At 53.1% G+C, this 23,107-nt stretch overlaps 2 protein-coding genes across 2 annotated transcripts; both read left to right on the plus strand.

Moving 5' to 3' along the window:
* The first annotated feature begins 384 nt into the window (after positions 1–384).
* Positions 385–1,610, plus strand: LOC104026783 (thymosin beta 4 X-linked). Its single transcript, XM_009489902.2, is given in 3 exon segments — positions 385–423; positions 426–555; positions 1,573–1,610. Coding segments are annotated over 3 exon segments (207 nt in total).
* Positions 1,611–17,428: 15,818 nt separating this feature from the next.
* Positions 17,429–20,989, plus strand: WNT8A (Wnt family member 8A). Its single transcript, XM_009492702.2, has 6 exons — positions 17,429–17,499; positions 17,592–17,625; positions 17,839–17,977; positions 18,976–19,101; positions 19,226–19,368; positions 20,423–20,989. The coding sequence occupies exons 1-6, from the start codon at positions 17,429–17,431 to the stop codon at positions 20,987–20,989; spliced, it is 1,080 nt and encodes a 359-aa protein (XP_009490977.2).
* The last annotated feature ends 2,118 nt before the right edge of the window (positions 20,990–23,107 follow it).

Here is a 23,107-nt window from a genome sequence, read left to right on the forward strand (position 1 = left end):
TAAAGACGAATCCTATTAATTGAAACAAAATCATAATTGAAGCTCTTTGTTCACATTGGATTTGGGGTTTATTGTAGGCTTTCTGGTGAGCAGCATTCCTTAAAATAGAGGTTTGCGTCAGGAGGCGCCGTGGATTATTGGCAATTAATGCATTGTCTTGTCTTTATTGAGATATTTTTGTTTCCATGTGCAAAATAGGATTTTTAGAAATTTTGTCTGAGAAATCTAGATAGAATTCTATTTATGGCTTTCATCTTTTGCTCTGAAAGAGCCAAGCCTCAGGGAGAGGTCCCAGATTGAGGTGTTAGATTTGTGGGGGTTTTTTGAATAAACATTTTCATGGTATTTTCATATTTTTTCTTTCGAGCAGAAAATGCTTTGCAGATGGCTGATATCACAGCACTAGCTAATGAAGCCACGGGTGTGTTTTTTTTCTTTCTTTGTCAGGACCCATCATGTCCGACAAACCAGATTTTGCAGAAATTGAAACATTTGACAAGACCAAGCTGAAGAAGACAGAAACCAGAGAGAAAAATCCATTGCCCACTAAAGAAAGTAAGTGCTTATGAGGCTATTTGAACTACGAGTAGTAAGGACACAATCTGTATCGCAGTTCATATGCAAAATGAATACTAATCATAGGATTACTGGCTCAAACTCATCCCTGATTTTAACTGGGGATAATATTAAGGCTTGTACTCTATGCTGGGCTTCCAAGGGTACGAGTAGTTACAACCGACAGCACGTTTTGTCCTAAAAATCCTTTCTGATGGGATTGCTCTTGCTTCTGCTAAAAGCAAGACCAGTTTTTCTGCTGGACGCAGGTAACAGGATCAAAGTGTTTGTCATTCCCGTGTTCCCAGCCTCTTCGGAGGCACGGGCGCCCAGGGGAACCCTTGCGCACCCCTGGCAGGCCAGGCAGCATCCCCAGAAGGTGCCCGGGCTCTGGATTTGGTGTTACCAGGCAGATGAGCTGCTGCCCCCCACTGGTACCTGCTGCCAGCCCTGGCCAGGAGAGCTCCAGGCTCCTCTGGCAACAAGGCAGCAAGAGAAACCCATCATCCTCCTCATCTAAAAAGGAATCTTCCTTAGCAAAGCACCCCTGGGCTTTTCTGATGCAGGGTCTTCTCCCATACACGCACCGTGCACAGGCAGCCAGGTGAGGGTTGTGATTCACATTCGACTTTGGATGTGAAAATGGCATTTCTCTGCATTTGGACCAGACATTGGGAGTGGTTTCCTTCAGAAGAGTATCACTAACCACTTTGGATGTGTCAGTACTGATAGCCACAGAGATGCGCTGTACCTCGACATAAGATACCTGTTTTTTCCCTGTTTTATTATCCCTACCAATGCTAAAGCCATAAATACAAGAGGAGGTTTGCACACCGTGAACTGCACCCTACTAGCTACGCAGGCATGGGAGCGGGTTGGCATTTCCAGGGTGGCCAAAGAAAGCGAGTGGGGACTTAACCATCCCCTAGCTTTGAGAATGACCGTAGAAATCTGTATCCTGCGGAGTCGTTATAACGTTTATTGATGATGGTTTTGTTTCCTCTGTTTTTCTGGCAGCTATCGAACAGGAAAAGCAAGGTGAAAGTACAGCCTGAGCATAAAATTGAAGATGTGACTGCTGCTTCTTCAGTGGGGTGTTGGCTTCTGAGTTGGGTTGTTTTGTTTTATCCCCCCCCATCCCATGCTTGTTGCCCATTTATTTTGGCAAACATTTGCTCATTTAATGTTCCCCGGGGAATAAGTTTGTTTTGTGTTTGTTGAACAAGATACATGTATTTGTATTCTTAAAACTGTAATTCTGAGTTCTGTATCAACCCCATTTCTTGCCAAAAAAAAGCAATTTGCATAAAAATTGTTTTCCTAAACCTCACAATAAACAGGTTTCTTCTGATCAGCTGTCTTTGAGCCTTGCAGAAATAGGGTTTACACTGCAACTCTTACTAGCATCCTTCTCACTTTGCATTGCCACAGCATCTAGAGAGCACAGCCAGGTTGGGAAGAGCTACCCCAGGCACCGACAGGTCCCCCTGGTCAGCACGGGGCCCCTCTCCATCAGCATGTACGCCTGCATCCTGCAGAATCGCAGAGCCCCAGGCAGCACTGACCCCCAGGCACCCCCCGACTGCCTTCGCAGCCATCTGGAGACATCATTCCCTTTCCCTGTCTCGCTCAAAAGTGTGTTTCAGGGGAACTCTGAGGGGCAAATTTTCTATGCTAGTAGCTCCTAAGCTTTTAAACCCCCAGCTCGGCAGCAGGCATGAATAAGATGGGAAGCTGCTGGCCTGCTTCAGTCCTGTCCAACAGTAGGTTAGAGGTCTCAGGGACAAGTACGCGCTTACAAATTCCATGAAAAATTGATGGTTGGGCTGAGGAAATACTCAAATTAGCATCCCAGACGGGAGAAGGGCTGCAGCACCCTCTACACAGCTTTTTTCTCTCTTTAGCCTGCCAAGATCCAGCAATCAACCTTGGGACAACTGCAGCACACATAGCCTTTGGCCCGTCTCATGTCAAGCAATATAGGAATGCGGGAAGGTGGGAGAAGGAAAGAAAATTTATTATTGCACAGATTTTCTGGGATGAGAGAGAGACTTTCAGCAGCACAGGGGCATAGGACACAAACCTTCAAAGCAAGCAAGGACTTCCTAAATTTTCATTACTGGTGGTGCAATAACATCCCCATTGGTGTGCAGAGGGCTTGGCAAAAATAGGCTCTGGTAGCAGCTCAGGGGACTCTCAATTACATGGTATCACATTATCTCTGGAATTAATTTGCAATCATATTAGAAAAACAAGTGCTTACTCTGGGAAGATAAACTGCTGTCCCTGGAGCTTCGGTTTGATCCTACTTGTGCAGTGAAATAGAAATAATCCTATGTACTTCAACACAGTTACTCAGGGTTTATAGCTGCATAAGGCAAGGCAGAAACTGCTCTACAGGCTTCGGAAAACAGAAATGAATGGTTAGAGTGGCATTTAGAAAGCTCTCATTTACTTAAGGGTTGCTTGACATTTAATGTGAATAGTCAGAACTGTAATTAAACAACGGCAGCGTAGCCACAAGAAAGGCGACTCTCAGTGGCAACAAAACGTAAACAGAGGTGGCCAGGAGACCAAGGGAAAAGACATGGCATGCAGGACTAGTGATTTAGTCAGAGCTTCACTAATGTCAGTGCTATTCAAAGGGCCAAGACTGCCGTTTGAATCGCTACTCATCAGTTCAACATTGCTGCTGTTTTCTTTTCATGACCAAGTTTTTTTTGCACATTCTCCTTTGAGGACCTCATTCCCCTTGGCACTTGACTCTAAGTGGGGGAGCGGGGGTTAGGGTCTGCTGGATTTATTAATACTCATTTTTATTTAAAGGGTGAAGAATGTAAAAGGTTGAGCAAGGAAAACGGTGCTATCTTCTTTGTGACACATGCCCTCCTCTCACCCCTGCACTCTTTGAGGTCAAAAAGCCTTTGCCATTATTTAAATATCTACTTAGATGACAGTTTCTTCATGGAGAGAGCATTCGGAGACAGCGCTTAGAGCAACACCACCCACTGGACACTCGTACCGCTAATACCGTTCAACCAGATTGCCCATTACTTTTCCGCAGGATGACTTTTAAGCACCGTATTGCGCTCGGTGGGTAAGCCTGCAGACTGGACTTTCTCCTTGTTTTTGCCAGGAGACAGCACTTTGTTCCATGTGACGATCTCCCTCCTTCTCTGCCAGTTCAGAGCATCTGCCAACTCGCTCAGCACAATAAGCTCTAAATGACCAAAAGCCTCTTTGGCACAACTGAGCCAGTGGCCAGTAGCTGTGCCCCCAAATTCTCCCAGAAACTGAAGGTCTGGGCTGTGTCCTCAAGCCTGCACTTTGCAGGAGGAAGGGAAGGAAGGTCTGGCCAGAGCAAGAAAACAACAGAGACATTCTCCTCTCGTGTGTGCACAGATACAAAGGATTAGCAGTGCGGCTCTCAGGCGTGATGCGAGAGATCAGAGCACTGGTTACAGCTCTGGACATACCAGATTTGTCCAAGCACTTGGCTCGGAGCTGCTCCTGGTGCTGCTGCAGGGCTCGCTCTGCCCCCATGAAACCTCCCAGTTTAGCTGTTTGCATTTAAAGCCTGACACCGTAAACCCGAAGTTTCAGCACTTTTATTCACGTATCTCACCCCACTGAAAAGGCTATATAGATGAGAAACACCTTAGCCAAGTTCTCCACCCCTGGATCTGACTGCAAAAGCTGTCGAGGTACAGCAGAGTACGCAGTAGCTGCGTGCTGGGAAAAACTCCTCGAGGTTAAAGGCCAGATCTTCCCACCCTTCACCCACCTGCCCCAGCTGGACCAGGGCTTTATGGAGGGGCTTGGAGACTGTTTCTTTCACCATTAGCAGTTAAGAGAGGCTTAAAGTTAAAGACATGAAGTTACAGTACCTCAATTTGAGAAGCGTCCCTCTCTGCTGCTGTGTGAAACCACCACGGCCCAGGAACTGGATCACAAGACTAAAATTTGTCAAGAGCAGGGACAGGTCTGGCTCCCTGTTATCTTGATCAAAGAGCCTTACAGCCCTTATCTGTGGGGCAAGCTGGGGACACAGACCAGGAAGCTGCTCCTCATTTAAGACCGAGACAGTGAATTTTCATCATTCCAGTCATTATACTAAGGAAATATTTGTTCCTGCCGTTGGAAGGGAGCTATGAGATGAGACAAGCCAAGCCAAACACTTTGCCTACACCTAGGAAACACCTTCTGGGTGTTAACCTGCTCCTCACCTTCACTCCCTGGAAGAGCATCCTCCATCCAGCACCGAGGCTCACCGACAGCCACCCACTCCAGGAGCTAGGGTCCTTCCTCAGCCCCCATGCTGGTGGGCAGCTGAGCTGCAGACAACTTCATCAGCAAACTCAACCAGCTCCAGGTGGGAAACTTAAATATTTTTGCCAATTAGCAACAGCCCTTTGCTGTTTGGATCCTTTACATAATGAGGCGTTACCTTGCAACTCCTCCAAGGAAAAACACCTTCCATGCTAATCCAGTTACAGCAAAAAAATCATTCTGTGGAGATAAGCACCTGCTTTCTTGGCATCACCATGAAGCCAATCTTGCCCCCGGTGTCCTGGGGACAGGGCCAACCCCCTTGGGATCCTGGCTGAGTCCACCTGCCCCTGTGAGCAGAGGAAATCTGCATTCCTGTCGTTATTATACAGGAGTTAATTGATTTAATAAATCCCCTTAGGCAGGCATTTGATAACAGTGAAAGCCAGGGAGGACAAACCCTGAACCTAGCTCTCCTAAGAAAAGGGGGTGTGTTGCATCTTGGTTGGAACCCAGCTAAAACCCCCTGGAGATCCTGCTGATCCCAGCTCTGATACCACAGACCGAGTCCCAAAGCATACGCGGGGTTTTTTCCAAATATATTTTGGGGTTCTCTCTTATTTGGATCATTAGCCCCATGGTTGCTGAGGCATCTCACAGGGAATCTTTAGGTCCAGCTGTGCAGTGATGAGGGCAATTAGCTTTGGCCGGGTGGCTGGTTTACCACAAGAAAAGCTGAGATGCCCCTGCAAGGCCAAGGCTGGAGAAGTCTTAGCTTTGGGGAAGCACCTTTGTGTGTTTCTGCTCTGCTCTTGGTGGTGCTCCTGACACAGCAGCGACCTCTCCTACTGAGTGAGGAACAGGGAAAGAAACAAGGGGGAGATGTGAGGGAACACAAGCTCGGTGGGATGGAGGGTCTGAGCTGCGGTGGCATGGGAAGGAGGTCGGGGGGCCAGGAGCACAGCGGGGAGGTGCCCACGGCAGCAGAAACTCGAGGCAGAAGCAGCCAGGGTGGCTCTCGTGCCTCTGCCCAGCTAGCCCGTTGTTTTTGCAAAAACACAGGGTGAAAACAATAGTCTTTTAAAAAGCACTAACCTTCTGGTGCCAAGCTGGGGGAGCCTCCCACACCGCGCACAGCCAAACAAAGCCGCTGTGTCCTCCTGGAGCCCGGGCACGGGCAGCCAGCCCTGGCCGCTCCGCCTGCTCCTGCCCAGCAGGTCCGTGGGTCCCCGGCAAGCTCCAGCCGTCCCAACCTGATCCTGGGCACCGCGACGTGTCCCGGCAGCAAAACCCGCTCAGCCTTGAACGTAAAGCGCGGTGCAGGGATGGTTGGGGCTGAGCCAGAGTATGTGGGAGCAGGTGTGTGCATGTGCGGGGGTGTTTCTCCAGCTCAAACCCAACACCGCTCAAACTGACAGCAGGGTAAGCTCTCGTTTCATCTTCTGCGGCGGGTATCTGTGCCGGGAAAGGCGGCTCCGTGTGCTTTCTGTCTTGTCAGAAGAGCTGGCTTGGGAAGGAACAGTTGCTGGGGATGGTTCACACACATCTTGTACTCTGTGCTGACAACAGCTCTTGACAACTCCTACCATCAGTTGCAAATCTTCCAACACTTCGTGTTTGCTTTGGGGCCCAGCTCCAGAATTCATTCGATCGATGGGAAATCAGGAAAATAGGGGGCAGAGGGGGGAGCAAAAGAGTGTTTTTAGCTGCTGTGGTCAAAGAGACCCGTGAAAATGTGGTCTTTTAGGGCTCCAGCAGTAAGCACTGAACGAAAAGAATGAGATTTTTTCAAAATAAAACAACAAGCTCAGGAATTTTAAGCTGGTCTTGTGAATTTAGAGGCCAACTCAGTATTGAAATTTTTGGATTTGGCAAAGTTGCAACAAGCAGGGAAGAAAAAAATTATGCGTGATGCCAAGTAGGTGTTTTCAAACAGTATCTTGTTTGGGGAAAATAATCCCTCTTGGTCCGCTTTGTTTTCTCGTGATGATGCTGGAAATAATTCTCCTCCTCAGAGGGAAGAATTGGGTTTTTCTTTTTCTGTCTCACCACGGGAGCTACTCCAGGTCACAACTGACCACAGCTGGTCCCCCCATCCCTCCTAGCACCAGAGTCACCACCTCAAAGTGTTAAAGAAACACATGTGCGGGTCCTATATCACACATTTCGTTTAGCAATGAAGCAATCACCCATGCGATGCCTTGGGTGAAGGCACACCCTTTTGGGGCTGAGCCCAAGGGCAGGGGTTGGAGGCAGCAGGGATGCCCCAGGGCAGCAGCATTGCTCCTAGGACCCTTCTCTCCAAGGAGCTGGAGTAGCAATAGCTGATAGTGCTGCAATAGCTCCAGAACGGCTTTATAATAGCTCCAGCCTCCCCACCGCTCCTCCTGACTTGTACCGTTTTATTTCTGTCCTGTCCAGGCTCCTATTTCAGCAGGAGCTGGGTAACCCAAGCCCACGGCGCTGCTTCGTGCCAGCTCCAGTCACCAGCCGACGTGCATCGGCTCGGGCACGGACCTCACCTGGTACTGGCAAGGGTGGCAAGGAGCGAGTGTGCTCAGAGGGAGGAGGCGTCGAACAACGTTCGTGCCAGCTGCAGTTCTCCCACGTTGGCAGACATCCCCAGTAACGCTAATGACTTTGGTGGCATTAATCCAGACGAGATGCGGGCAGCTACAATGATATTAGCCCGGGAGCGGGAAGGCTGCGAGCGCTGCCGGAGAATTGCTCTGGCCCACCCAACGCTCCCCACAGCTTGGTCATGTACCAAAGGGAGGTGTTAGCTCTGCGGAGGGCTTCAGAGCAGGGAAAACCTGGAGGAAACTCCCAACGTGAGCAAGTGGGGATTTGCCGTGACTGCATAGTAAATATGGGCTTGCCCAGACCTCCCCTGGCCATGGGGCAGCCCCGGAGCGGCACGGCACGGCACGGCATAGCCTGGCATGGCACGGCACAGCACGGTGCTCCCTCCCAGGCCTGTGCCACCCCACTTGGATCCGCGCTGGCATCGCCTCTTCTAACGCACCCAGCTGAAAATCATTGCATCTCTGTTCTAACATACCTCTGGCACCATTTTATTATCCCGCTGCTTTAACATCCCAAGCATGACACGCACGGCCGGGGCTCCAATTTAATTTTTATTTCTCTTTCAATGTGTTTCAAAAATATCCCGGGGAATTGCAAATGTCAGGACGCCGGTGTGGCTGTATCGGCCACAGGAACCTTCCTCCCTGTTCACAATAGATAATTGAAGACTATTTAAAACGGGAGCTGCCTCGACGTGAGCATTGCCTCCTCACAGCGCTGACCCCGGCTTCATTTATTTTCTAGTTGTACAAAGCGCTAATAAAGCTTTAACTTACCTGCTTTTCTAAACTTTACGTCTGAAGCATTCAGCGGTGCACGGCCAAGAAGGAAATAAAAGAGGTTAACCTAAAATAGCACTCAGTATTCAGAATAGGCTAAAAAATATAAATCCCAGAGCCATGCTGAAATGGCAGGGATGCTTCTCTCCGTAACGCTGGGCTAAATGTGCCGACCGGCAACAACCGTCGGTGGCTTTGGTCTCTGCATGGGTGTGCACCGAGTCCCTGGGGAGGGGTCCTGCTTCGGGGGGCCGTGCCGCACTCGGACCAGCTCGGAAAGGCAATTTATTGAGCCTCGAGATTAAGCGCTTGGGTGCTGCTAACTCCTGCATAAACTAAATAAGAACCAAAAGACGGATGGGAGCAGGGCCCAATTTCCTCACAGACACCAGGTGCCTGCGGGCGGACCTGCCAGTGCCCAGCTTACCCCGCGGCTGGTGTACGTTAAGGATGCTAGCCGCGCCGTGGGGGATTTGAGCAAGGTAAGGCTGCCAGGGAGGTGAACCGGGCAGCATTTAGGAAACCTGTGCTCCGGGCTTCTCCCCTTGAGCAAGTCTCATCATCTCATTACGCTTCGGTTTCACCACGTGTGAGCTGGGAGCAGTGATACCGGCCGCCTTCGTGTGCAGCCTCCCTCCCTCCCGTTCACACAGGCAGCAGAACTCTGGTGCCGTGCAGGATCCCCAGATACAGCCTCCGTTATTTCCCAATAGTTGCGTGCAGACAAGCTTTCCTGTCCCTGAAAGGACGCTGTGCTAAAATACAGCTCCTCCTCACGCCGAGCGTGGCCAGGCGAACCACAGAGCATAAATATATAGAGATATTTTTTATTACTCATACAGCCTGAAAAAAAAAACCAAACCAGGGATGGGCCAGCCAGGCTGAGCAACGAGCATTGAAAAATCCCTGGAGGTTGCTGGGGATCACTGGGCGGCTTCCGTCAGCTGCCGCTTGAGCTGCTCAGGTGGGGGGGCTTGGCCAGCCTCTCCCATCCGTGCGTGTCCCCCGGCCACCCAGGGGCCACGGGACGTGGGTGGGTGCACGCGTGGCTGGGACAGGCTGGGATGGGTGTGCGCTGCGGGGACGTCCCACGGGGGGGAGCCGCGTCACCAGCCTGCGGGGGACACTGCCACAGGGGATGGGGGACACTGCCATGGGGACACTGCCCGGGGACACTGCCACAGGGGATGGGGGACACTGCCATGGGGACACTGCCCGGGGACACTGCCACAGGGGATGGGGGACACTGCCTGGGGACACTGCCAGGGGACACTGCCACGGGGACACTGCCATGGGGACGCTGCCACAGGGGATGGGGGACACTGCCATGGGGACACTGCCCGGGGACACTGCCAGGGGGGGCGGGGGACACTGCCCGGGGACACTGCCAGGGGGGACGGGGGACACTGCCTGGGGACACTGCCATGGGGGACACTGCCACGGGGGACGGGGGACACTGCCTGGGGACACTGCCAGGGGACACTGCCACGGGGGACACTGCCATGGGGACGCTGCCACAGGGGATGGGGGACACTGCCATGGGGACACTGCCATGGGGACACTGCCCGGGGACACTGCCAGGGGGGGCGGGGGACACTGCCTGGGGACACTGCCACGGGGACACTGCCACGGGGGATGGGGGACACTGCCATGGAACACTGCCATGGGGGACGGGGGACACTGCCTGGGGACACTGCCATGGGGGACACTGCCACGGGGACACTGCCATGGGGAATGGGGGACACTGCCTGGGGACACTGCCACGGGGGACGGGGGACACTGCCTGGGGACACTGACAGGGGACACTGCCATGGGACACTGCCATGGGGGACGGGGGACACTGCCCGGGGACGCTGCCCCATGGACACTGCCCCAGAATCGCTGCCACAGGGACACCGCCACGGGCCTCCCCGCGGGCCGCCGCACCCTCTGCTCATGCCGTGCCACACCGCTGTGTTTGATCCCGGCACTGTAGGATTTGCTCCATTTCCACCCGCTCTGAACTGACGGATGCCAAACACGCTCTATTCATCCTCGATGGGGCTGGGTAAAGCTCCCTCCAAAACTACCACAGTTCAGGTTTTCAGGGGGGAATATGATCAAGGAAATTTGTTTCCAAAGGGTGCCACTGGGAAAAATTCATCCCACAGAGTGTCCCGACGGGTCTCCGTGCCTGGAGGATGCTGACAAGCCACACCGGTGAGCCAGATCCCCACCTTACACGTTCCCATCAGGTCAACTTTAAGCCAAACAGTAAAGGCTTAAAACTGGTTTAGCAAAGCCAGCGACCTTGCCATGAGTTGTCACCTCACTCTGAACTCCGGTAACACTGGAGACATCTCCTCCCACCTCAAAGATTAAAAAACGCACGGCACTGCCTTCATCCACAGACTGATTAAAGCGTGTATATGAACACAACATCCATGCCCTGCTCCATAAAGAAATGGAAATACGCAGCTCGACGCCTGTGAAGACAGGCAAGGCAAGAAGAGCTTCCTTGGGGAACAGAAGAGCAAAGTGCCGGAGCTGCGGTGGGCACACCGGGGGAGCAAGCCCCCGAGCAGCGCGGGTTCCCCACCACCTTCTTGGGGCAAAGCACGTGCCAGAAGCAAGTTTTCTCCTCACTTTGTTTTTCCCAGCAAGAGTCAAAGTGCTTTTAAAGTTGCTCTCCTGCCCAGGATCCCCCAGAGGAAGCCTCAGCTTTGTGCACTCAGAATCACCTCCATCCAAAGAAATAAAGATGAGTTTTAAGAAAACAGTCATAGCTCAAATCACCGTTTTCTTCTCTGAGTCTCAAAACCTCCCACACTCGGTGTGCCAGACGCAGCCAGCACTGTCACACGTATCCTCCAGCTCAGAAGTTAAGATCTTTGGGCTTACTCTGTTCCCCGAGACCCAAAGTGGGTGGGGGACAGGAGGCGTGACAGAGCCACAGCCGGGAAGGGACAGTGCAAGGAACCACGCTGGGAAAGGCTGGGGAGCACCACATGAGCCAGGTTGTAATCAGTTAATTTAACTCAAGTTTGGCCAGGAATGATTAAGAAGGAGGTGATAATTTTCCTCCGTATCAAGTGCCCGATCTCTTCCTGGACAGGCTTTTATCTGCTGAGGTGACACATTGCCAGGACAGAGATCTGCTCCCCTCGCGCAGATGCCCAGGCAGTAACCTATCTGCTGCACTAACACCGTTTTGCATGACACTTCCTTTAAAGAAGGAGAGAAAAACAAAACACTTGTCCCTACTTTATAAGGCTGCTGTGTAAACAGCCCCGTAGGCTTTGAAGGACGCACCTAAAGGAGGCAGGTGAGGCGAGGCTGATCAGGTCTTGGAGCTGCCTCTCCACGGCCGACCGGGTGGCTGAGACTTCTCGGGAGTTGCCGAGATCCGGAGGTTGATCTAAACCCCGGTGTTTTACTCTGCCCCGCTTTTCGGGGCAGCTCGCGATGCGGCAGGACCAAGTTCAGACACGTCACTGCCCGCAAGTAGCTTTGCATCCGTTTTGGATGCTGCGGGGATAGAGGCAAGGAGTGGTCACTGGGATTTGGGAAACTCAGCCAGGACGGACAAACAGCCCTTTTCCAGGGGTAGATGCTCGGCAAGGAACAGTTTTGCTCCGCGGGAAGGGCCGGGCAAGTTTGGGGCAGGAGGTGTGACCTCCCTCCGCAGCGCAGAGGCGATGCCGCTGCCTGCGCCTCCGCAGAGGGACGTGCCAGAGCTTTCATCGGGACATTTGACTCTGCGGGCTCATCTGCCCATTGCCCCCATGCTGGGAGGGCAAGGGAGCTGCCTTTGGGAGTTTGGAAATGGGTGAGGACAGGGAGACAGAGGCTTAGGAGGGGAGCGGGGAAGTCACTGGAGTGAGAAGATAGCGGGAAAGTTCAGCTTTGAAACACGCAATGCAAAACCAGGGGGGAGGAAGGGGAAGAAGTGCCCTTTATCTGCTTGCAAGGGAAATAGCCTTGCTCTTCCCATGAGCAATGTCCTGGCTTGGCTCCTGGGCTGCGGTTGCTGTCTCGAGCGCTCGTGTGAGCTCCTGCTTCGGCGGGCATGCAGCTCGCCCGTGCCTCCAGCGCAGCAGAGCCCGCAGCCTTCCCCAGACGGTTTGGCCGGGGGTTGCAGGCTTCCCGGCTCGCCCTGCACCGACAAACAGCCATCCCAGCCAGACAAACCGCTCGGCTCCACGCCCCGGTGCTGGGGAAGGCGGCTGGGATCCAGGGCTGGCAGCGCCGCATGGGAATCTGGGGACCAACAAGTGACTTTCCTCAGGGAAACCGGCACTTCTGCTCGCAGGGCAAGCACCCCCCTCCAGCCGCTGCCCCCGCGAGCGGAGGAGCCATCGATCGGGCTGGAGGGACCCCAACCCATCACCCAGCCGGTCCCCCCCCGCCGTGGCGGGGCTGCGCTCGCCCGTCTCATTCCTGACGCGTGATGTGCCCGCAGCAAATTAAATCTCCCCCTCGAGCCCCCTGCCCTGCTTCTCGCTAATGGAAAAAGAGGTTTTTCCTCCCTCATTTGCTCCTCCTTCTCTTGGCTAGCCCAAACCCAACGTCCTGTGCGCATGGGCCCGACAGCTCTGTGATGCTCTGAGGCCATTTCTCTGACCCCCATTAATGCTCTTCCCGAATCACCTCAACAGCCCTTGCTGGGAAGCGTCCGCGTCCCCAGCTGGCTTGTGACTGGAAAAAATCAGAATTTGGTTCCAAACCCCAAATTTTTGTTTCCTGAAACCAAAAGACCTAAAGCCCAAACTGTGCAACCTGGAGCCTGCTGTGGTCCTTGTTTTTGGCATCCTGATGGTCCTGTGTTCTATCCCAGGATGTGTTTCCTTCAGTAGCAGAGCCTCTTACCTTGGACTTGCTCGTTCCCAGCCTCTCTGATGAAGTTTGCTCCTTGCCCCATCACGCCATACAGGAGGCTGTGCTGGGAATCAGGATTAAAAGGCAGAGAAACTGGTTGCATTGGTACAGCCGGGGGGGGGGGGGTGGGCAAACAGCTATGGAGAGACAGGAACTCCTGGAGACAATTTTGTCACTAGGAAAGCACACCTAAACCATCATGGTTGGACGTTTTAACCTTGTTTTCAATGAATGTTGGGCCATTTCTAACTATGTGCCAAAATAGGAACGAAGAGGATTAAGCCCGTGGGATAAGCGTGGCATAAACCCCAATTTCAGTGTCACCTCCATCCTCAATTACCATTCATTGATGAAAACATATTCATTATACAGGCAAAACTCCCACCACTGTTGCTGGGTCCAGGGCTGGGATCCTGCTGGGAACCGCAGCAGCCCGTGGGGAACGTGCAGTGGGCAGAGCAACAGGGACCTATTTTCCCCAGTATGGGAAAGTTGGGAAGACTTTAAAAAAACCCCAACAATTCCTGCATAGGTCTGAGCATGCAGGAGGATTGTCCCAGGGCTGCAGTCCTCCGTGATGGAGTATTTCGAAGCGAAGGGACACGTCCCCTTTGCCGGCTGCGTACAGACCAAGGCCATGGCATCACCCGCGGGGGCTCGGGCAGCTTCCCGGGGGAGCGATGTGGGAGAGCACCATAAAACATCCTCCACCTCGCCAGCAAGGGGTTGGCTTTCTAATTACCCAGGTGGATTTTTATTGTAACGAAGCCAGCAATGCAGGATTTGACGCTAGGGGTCTGAATGTGTCACCCGCCGAGGGCAATTTAGCAAGTAGCCTGTGCTGTATTTTCCTGTTGCCCACAGCCACGGGGCTCGCTGCCCCGAAAACCCGTCCCTATGGGACCCGCTGCCCGGCAGAGTGCGTGGCACTTATATAAACCAATTTATCTCATGTCTGCCTTCTCTTAAACCCCATATTCTGATGTGAAGAAGGTTTTGTGGGTGCACGGGGCTGTATGTACTATTACCGTCTCTTGACTTGGGGCAGATACCAAAATATTTTAGGGTTTCGATTCTCCTGTGAAAAGCACTGGCTGTTTGGTCACGTAGCAAGAAAATAAGAAACAAAGCATCAATGTTTTATCAGTAAAGCCAAGGGGCTCCAGCTGATGTTCAGGGCACTGCTTTCCAAACAGCCTGCCCTGCAACAGCGCGTGGAGCCACGGCAAGGTCCTGCTGTGCCACCGCGCTGGGCGGCTGACGGCTCGCTTTGAGGTCCGAGGCTGCCCAGAACGACTGACAGTTTGCTGCATACCCAGATAAATTCAACAGAACATCCAGATTTTCCCCCCCCGCCCCCCATCCAAGCCCAAACCAAAAGCAAGTTTCCAGGCAGTGGGAAAGCCAAAGAGAAATCCTTCGGCATCATTTCACAGATGAGATCTGCGGCTCAGGCGGCCCAGGCTGGGACCTGCAGGCTCTTCCCCCGGGTGACAGGGCAGCACCCAGCCCTGCTGCAGTCCCCCTGACCCCCCTGATGTTCGGAGCAAAGCACCAAAATCAGCTGCCGAACAGCTACACCCAGTCCAGCTCTCCACTGATTTACCCTGAGAGCTCAAGACCGCCCAGCTCTGCCTCAGTTTACCCAACTGTAAAACAGAGGCAGCTCTATTTAATCTCTTTTCCTGCAAGGACATTGCAATGAAGCGCTCTGTAAGTGCAAAATTTATTAACACAGCAAGACCAAAGTCTGCTTTTGCCTAAGGTGGGAAAGTCCAGCAGCGATATGAGTGGGATGGTTGCAGTCCCATCGGTCTGCCGGGCTGGATAAGCCCACAGAAGCGCGAGCACTCGCTCGCCGGTACTGAGCTGTAAATACAGAAAAACTGCAGCAGCGCAAGAAGGCTTGTCCCAGCACACTGCTTTGTTTGCTGACAGCTAGCGCAAGTGACAACGTTGCCAGTGACTTCTAAGATCCCTGTGACTTTAATTGGAAGGGACATTTTTAATAGCCCGGGCAAATAGCTGTGCGATCCTGCCAACGGCAGCGACTGCTCACGGCACAGCTTCACGCCCAGAGATGCTGTTATTCTTCTGGCGTGTGATAGGAATATCATGTGTGAACTGACATAGCAGACACGCCATTATTTTTTTTAGCTGTACAAGCTCTCTCAGACAAGCAAAAAAAAAAAACCCCAAAAAACATCAATATGCCCCCAGGGACAGCCAGACACAAACCCAAGAATGACCTGCATGCATATAGCAAATGCCCAGCAGATTTCCAAACCGTATGCTTTAATCAATGAACTTCACCGATACACGGGCAAGACTTTATTCCCAGTAATTGTCCTTTGACAGCTCTAACAAGCAGGATCTGTTTGGGATGGTAATGATTAAAATGCTGACTCACAGAGGGTTTTGCCATGCTGGCAGGACTACACCAACTTTGTGCTCACTTGGAAGGTATTTTGCATCCCTGCTTTTCAACCAATCTGCAATTTTAATCCTCCGGCTGCAAACAGTTGTTTGCGGCTTTGCCCAACTGGCTCCAGGTTTCCCTTCTGCAGGTCTGAGGGAGAGGGTTCTCCTCTCGCTCGCTGACAGGCCGCGGGACAGGGAGAATCCCCGTGCTTTCTGCAGCCAGGAACGGCGAGGAGCTCGCCTGCCTGCTCCTGGGAGCAAGGGAGGGAGAGGAGTGACAGCCCCCCGGCTGCCTGGCACCTGAGCTGACAGACCCACGCTTCAGACATCCAGCGCCGTGACGTGTAAAGCCATGGCGCAGGTTGCTGGCTTTGCAATGCTCTCATGCGTTTCATGGCAAGACAGCAAAATACTTTGCAGAAGCATTTAGGGCACAGCCTCCTGCCTGACGGCAGCGCCGCTGGCTGCGGCTGCTCGCCCGGGTGCAAAGATGGGGTTTGTCCCCGCATGTCCCCTTTTGCTCGTGGCGCAGCCCCCCCCGGTGCCACCTGCGGTGCCGTCCCATTCCCTTGAACCTCACATTTGCAGCCCCTTCCCGAGTCGCCCTGCAGTAATTAATGCCAGGAGACGGGCGGGTGTACCCGGGGGTCAGCTGGGGAGCTGAAAGGAAGAGGAGGAGGAGGAGGGCAGCGGCTCTGCCCTGCCATGGAGCCAGTGCCGGGCAGATGCTGCACCCGTGTGCCATGGCACGGTGCCTGGCAGAGCCGGGGGGCTGCTTGGCACGGCACAGCACGGCTTTTGGGCTAAGCACCCACGCTGCCCTGCTCAGCAGGCAGGATCCCTGCCCGGAGCGAGCCAGCGCCTGGTTGGGACCATTCAGCCACAGAAAAACAGACCAAGAACTTTCCATGAACACCACCTCGCTGTTGCTCCATCCGCAGCATTACAGCTCTTTACAGCCCTTAATGATATTGGCCGTAACTATTAAGAGGCTTTTCTGGGTTTGCTCTGATAAGGATTTTCCTTTCCTGAGCACAGCCGATGGCTCGGCAGCGGTGGAGGCCCCTCGCTGCTCAGGGGGTGCAGGCAGCGCTCCTGCCTGCAGAGCCAGCGAGCAGCCGGGCTTTTGCTGCGGCAGCCTCCGCCGTAGGGAAATTGCTAACCCCAGAAAACTGTTCCCCTAATTGCAGCGTTGGAGCATGGAGCAAACCACATAAATGATTCACACAGTGTTCCCAAGCTGCAGCCGCGTAAATTAGAGAGATTTCCAAACACTCCCGAGCCGTGCACGCTGTTATCGGGACAGAAACGCAGCAACTTTCATCGTAAAGAGGCGAGGAGGGAAAAAAAGCCCCGCCGTTAAACGCATCTCTTCAAATCAAGAAGACCTGGGAGGTCTATCCCCTATAGATCTTTACAGAACGGTTGTTAAAACTCCTCGGGGAGTTCTCATAGGAGGGAGCAGGCAGATAGCAGGGGAACTATAGAAATGCATCAGCTTGTTCTTTCGGAGGGGCGCAGGGACTGAGCCTCCGCTGGCAAGCAGAGGATGAAAAGGAGAAGGCGAGCGGACTCGGGGCCAAGAGAAAGGGATGGCTGGCGGTGGGGAAGAGAGTTAAAAGTGTCCCATTGTTAGGGAAGTTTGCTGTTCTTCAGCCCATCCCGCTCCCAGGGACACCGCGCCGCCTTTTGAAGTGCAACCTTAGGCGGTTCCTTGTCACCCATTGGAGCGGGAGCTTTTTTACCACATTAAGTCATTGGGTAGCAAATGAATGGGGGGTTTTGACTATTCACAGCTTCACCTTATAAATATCAGGGTTGCAGGTTCCTGCAGCTTTCCTCCATCCCCGTAGCTCACCTTGGGAAGGAGCGGAGGGAGGCGGCCCTGCTCAGTCGGGGACCTGCGGCACGGAGAGCTGCGGATCAGCGAAAGGGATCTGACCCCGCTCCTTGTGACAGCCATGAAGAGAAGCACCTTCCTCATCCTCTCCATCGCCGGGGTCTATGGCGCCGTTCTCCGCACAGCAGCATGGTAGGGTCCGGCTCAGCGGAAAGGACATTTTTTTAGGGATGCTCTTCAGCCTGTGGTAAACTCTGCGATTGATTTTCCTTTCTTTGTTTCAGGTCTGTGAATAACTTTCTGATGACAGGACCTAAGGTAATTAACACACGGGCTGTCAGGAATTTAAGTAGAGCAATTTTGGTTTGCAAATGGGAAATAGGACTTTTCCAAGGAACCCGATTTCCTGGAGCGTATCGGCTCCAAGTCCCGCTGAGTAGCGAGGGAAAGGACTCACAACCCGTTTATGCCCGTTTTCATTGATAACTGGTAAAACGCAGTGGCGTTTAACCCCGCTGTTTCCCGTGCCAGGCTTACCTGACGTACTCCAGCAGCGTGGCGGCCGGGGCGCACAGCGGGATGGAGGAGTGCAAGTTCCAGTTCGGGTGGGAGCGCTGGAACTGCCCCGAGAGCGCCCTGCAGCTCTCCACCCACAACCGGCTCCGCAGCGGTGAGTGCGCCTTTACCTGCCGGCACCAGCGTCCCCATCCCGGGATGCCCTCGGGTACGAGCTGGGATGCGCCTTGGAGAGAGCTGGGGCTGCTAATTAAGCCAACCAGTGGAGAAGGGTTTCTGTGTCCCAAATATCATGGTTGTTTTTCCTCCATCTGTATTAATTGGATGTAATAAATAGCGCTAACATTTTCCTAGGAATCCCAGGCTCTCTCTGGGTCTCTATCCGTGCTAGGCTGGAGCTCTGTCCTTCCCGCAGTGCCGCTCGTGGGCTTGCTCCTGCCACTTTGCGTGCAGCATCCCAGGGTGTGCAATGCTAGAGGCACCTGAGCTCGCAACGGGGAGAAGCGCAGGAGAGGTGAAGAGAGAAACCAGAGACGGGCACTAAGAGGCTGTCTTCATAAGAAAGTTGTGGATATATTTGAGTACTGACTGCTTCAACAAGCAGAAATCTTTTTTTTTTTTTTTTTTTTTTTTCCCAGAGCAGCATCTCTATTTGAATCTGTTAGGAAAGCCAAAAAAGAAACTAAACGAGAAGAGTGGGTGCAGACAGCTGTTAGCACAGGTTCAACCACCGCCTGAAACAAGACCAATGACGATTTTCCCCAGCAGGCAAGATCAAAGCACGGATATACCCCCCGAGCAGGAGAGGACAGAGAGGAACCGAGTGCCGGGGGAAGCCAGTGATAACTGACCTTGGCCAGAGCAGGATTGGGGCACTGCCTTAAGATCCTGCTGCTGCCAAGAAACTCCATCCCATAGTGGACACCTGCATAGTATTATGCCGAATTGCTGAAACCCTTCATGCCGAAGCCTAAAGCATCCAGTCACAAGCATTTAATTTCTGTCGCACCTTACCTTTTGCACAAACTGGTTGGTTTGTTTTTTTTTTTTCTCCTTCTTGCACCTTTGCAGCGCAGGAGAGCTTCATTCCCAATAAACTAGGACTGATGTCTGTGTTTGCACGTGACAGCTTTATTTTCCCCTCTCCCCCAGCTACCCGGGAAACGTCCTTTGTACACGCCATCAGCTCGGCCGGCGTCATGTACACCCTCACCAGGAACTGCAGCATGGGAGACTTCGAGAGCTGCGGCTGCGACGACTCCAGGAACGGCCGCGTCGGTGAGCCGCCATCTCAAGACGCGCTGACATCGCCTCTCCCATCCCCACACGCATCCCCCCGGATTTCAGGGCAGAATTTGGCCCGACGGGGCGGTTCTGTGCTTAGCGTGCGTCTGTCTTGCAGGTGGCCGAGGCTGGGTCTGGGGAGGATGCAGCGACAACGTGGAGTTCGGGGAGAGGATTTCCAAGCTCTTTGTGGATGCTTTGGAAACAGGACACGATACCCGTGCGCTGATTAACCTGCACAACAATGAAGTCGGGAGACTTGTAAGTCAAATAATAATAATAATAATAATGATGATGATGATGACGACGACGACGACGTCTCTAATGAAAACAAAGTCTGAGAGTCTGGTGGGCTGTTCAGGTCCCTGTCTCCAGCCCTCTGTGACAATCTAGGCCCTGTAGTGTTCACATGGGGAAAAAAATACAGCCAGAATCTGGCCCTAAACCTGAACACGAGGAACTGCAGTAAGAGTTGTTCCCACTTCCAGCTTCTGCAGCTGTGTGTAACACAGTTAACTACTAGCACACACCACTTAGTCAGAAATGCGCAGGTTTTATACTCACCTAGCACTTGTCTGGTCTGTAAAACAAAGCAAGAACCACCTTGCTTTCTTGCAATATGCATTTCCAAGCTATTTGGCTGGGGAGGCCAGGTGTGAGCTGGCCCCGCTCACAAGCTGGCTGCCAGACTCGCTCCTCGCCTGGGCCGGCGGAGGCTTTCAGCATCCTGCCAAACCTCCTTGTTTGTAAAAACAAGGACGGCAACACTTAACATACCTATCTCATAGGGTGTGCCGAGGCTTAATCTCACATAGATACCAGCGATTGAGACCTTATAAATACCAGAGGGAGATAGGTAGATAATATCTGTGAAGTGCTTCCCTGGAGGAGATGCAGAGAGGTCGGGTATGATTATTCCGAAGCAGTTTCACACATTTTGAATGAAACCTCTGAAAGGGGTGATGGGTTGATGCTCTGATGAGCGAGGTGAGCTGCAGACTGGAATGGCGTGAGAAGGGCATGACCTGACAAATGTGCTTTTGCCCTGTCCTGGAGAAACAGCTCCTGCAAGGGCTGGAGACAATAGTTTGTGCCCACTCATTATCTCTGTCCTTTTAATTAGCGAAGAGGGACAGATGTTTTCCAGGAACCTAAATAAGAGCATCAGCTCATGTCTTGGAAGGACCTGAAGTCATGCCCAGCACGAGCCACTTTTGACCCATTGCCTCCGGAATTGGCAGTGCTGTAGAACCTGGTTTGGGGATTTAAATAACGATGCTCTGCCGCTCCTAATTTCTCCACCTTTTCCACCAAGGCTGTGAAAGCCACGATGAAGCGAGCCTGCAAGTGCCACGGGGTGTCCGGCAGCTGCAGCATCCAGACCTGCTGGCTCCAGCTCGCCGAATTTCGCGAGATCGGGAACTACCTGAAGATAAAATACGACCAAGCCCATAAGCTGGAGATGGACAAGAGGCGGATGAGAGCCGGCAACAGCGCCGACAGCCGCGGGGCCACGGCGGAGACCTTCCACCACGTCCACGCCACGGAGCTCGTCTTCCTGGAGGACTCTCCCGACTACTGCACGAGGAACGCCAGCCTGGGCCACCACGGCACCGAGGGCCGCGAGTGCCTGCAGACCGGCAAGAACCTCTCACAGTGGGAGAAGAGGAGCTGCCGGCGGCTCTGCACCGAGTGCGGGCTCCGCGTGGAGGAGAGGAGGACGGAGGTGGTGGCCAGCTGCAACTGCAAGTTCCACTGGTGCTGCACGGTGCGGTGCGAGCAGTGCCGGCAGCTGGTGGCCAAGCACTTCTGCGCCCGCCGCGACGCCGCCGCCGCTGCCCCCAACCACATCAAGCGCAGGAACAAGGGCCATAAGAGATAGAGCGCAGCCACGGTGCCCGAGGAGGACGCTTTGGTGTCCCCGTGCTCGGCAGCCACCGGCAGAGCTGGGTTGGGAAGGAGCGTCCCTGGGGAGCTACGGGGTCCGGAGGGCTGAGCGGGCATCGCGCAAGGCGATGGGGCCTCCTGCGGACGGATGCGGTGAGATGAGGAAGCACGAGGCGTGGGCGCTGAGGGACCACCGTCCTTCTTGCTTCCACGGTTTTTTCCTCAATAGTTACCAGTAGCTTCTTTCTTTTCAGGAGTCACTTTATTTGCGTGTTGGACAGAGGAAAGAATTTAACTTTTTCAGTGGGCTTAACCCCTTGTGCCACGTCCAGCGGGTCAGCCGAGCCCGGCGGCGGGGCTCCAGCCCCACGGCAGGCAAGGTGGGGACGGCGCTGCGGCCAAAAGCGGGTCCCACTGAGCAGCTCCGCCCCGACGGCTCATGCACAGTGGCTGCTCGGCAGTATTTCCAGCGGAAAACTTCATGCACTTTCTGATGCGAGAGGGGGTTTTGCAGCGTCGTGGCGTGTGTTATTACAATGACTGCAGCTTTTTGAGGGCTTTGATAGGTTTCAAGCCAGTGTTTACAGATTTCATCTCTTCCCCCCTCCCCTTTTTATATTTTGTATATTGGTACCAGCACCCTTGCCCCAAATGGACGGTAGCTTCATGTATTTGTACCAGATGAAATTAAGCTGTTTACAATTTCTATTTTTTTTTTAAATTAGCAGATAAGAATTCAGAATTCTTTATGCCTAATGTTGTTTATTAATAAGTTGTATTATTGCTTAGCACAATCTGTTTTCTCTATATATTTTGACAGTATCCCTAAAGAGTTAGATTTTGGACTGTATTTTGCAATAAACACCACAATGAAAAGGATTGGCTTTTTCCTTTCTGGCTTCCTAGCAGTATGACTTTCCAGGCAAAATTGTCCCTTGCTGTGTAAAACCCAGCACTTCCAAGATTTCTCATCATTAATCCAAAAGCCACTGAAGCCAGCGAGAAGGTTGATCTCCTAGACCTCAATAAAATTTGGCTCCAGCCTTCAATCCCCGGAGGGCTTGCTTTAATACCCATCACCGTAATATCTAACCTTTTTCAAGTGCTGAGTACGCAGGCACTGCCTGGCTAAAGCCGATTTTGAAGCTCCCAATGCCTCTTTAATTTGCCTGGGCCCGACATCCCCCAGACAATGCGAGGCTGCCCCGCTTTGATGTGGAAAGCATCGGCACTCACTGCAAAATTCTTGGAGGCACGAGAGGAGCCCTTTGAACTGGGGGCAGGAGAGAAAACTTGGGGACAGTTGTGAATGCGTCTGCTGGTTCCCTGCTGCTCGGCGCGCAAACAGCCCCATGCCACGGCGGGGAGGGCAGGAGGGGACACGCGCTGGCTGCTGCCATCCCAGACGGGTCCTGCTCTTCTCGGGGCTTCTCCGGGGCTGTACTTCAGCCTGGATTGCTCCCAGGGAGCCAGGGCTGTGCCACTGCCTGCACCCACCGTGCAGGGCCAAAGGATGCTCTGCCAGGTTTGCTTTCAGCCAGGGAAGGAGGAGAAGGAGGAGAGACAAGTGAAAAAAAAGCAAAAGATTGCGCCCACACTACAAATGCTTTGATGGCATTGCGTCCAGGTATCCCTACGGCTCCTAGTGCAAACACAGCCTCCACACACGCTCGAGCCACATCAGGAAGCTCGAGGTGTAAAACGCACAAGTCGGGAAGCACAAGTGACTTCCACGCATTTATTTTTGCAAAGAGTGGTTTTGTTAAAGCTGGAAGGGCTACACCAGCGGGACATCCATTTGCGGGCCTTGTTTGCTGCCTTTGGAGCAGCTATTTCTAAAATTTCCGTAACTAATAGGCCACACCACCAAAGCAAAAAAACCCCAAGATTGTTGCATAGCGTTGCTGCAATGGCATTTACAACCCACCAAAATTTAGGCTGAACTGGAAATGATAAAGACAGACCAAAAAAACCCCAACCCTTTCCTGCATCTTGCACGCTGGCTGGCTTCTCCGCTCAGAAACACAGGCTCTACTTCTGTAATATCTGCTGTGGCTGCCTGGGCTGCTGCTGCCCCGGGCCAGCGCTCGGCAGCACCAGCCCCACGCCTGGG

This window comes from Pelecanus crispus, chromosome 8 (assembly GCF_030463565.1).
Source record: "Pelecanus crispus isolate bPelCri1 chromosome 8, bPelCri1.pri, whole genome shotgun sequence".
NCBI lineage: Eukaryota > Metazoa > Chordata > Aves > Pelecaniformes > Pelecanidae > Pelecanus > Pelecanus crispus.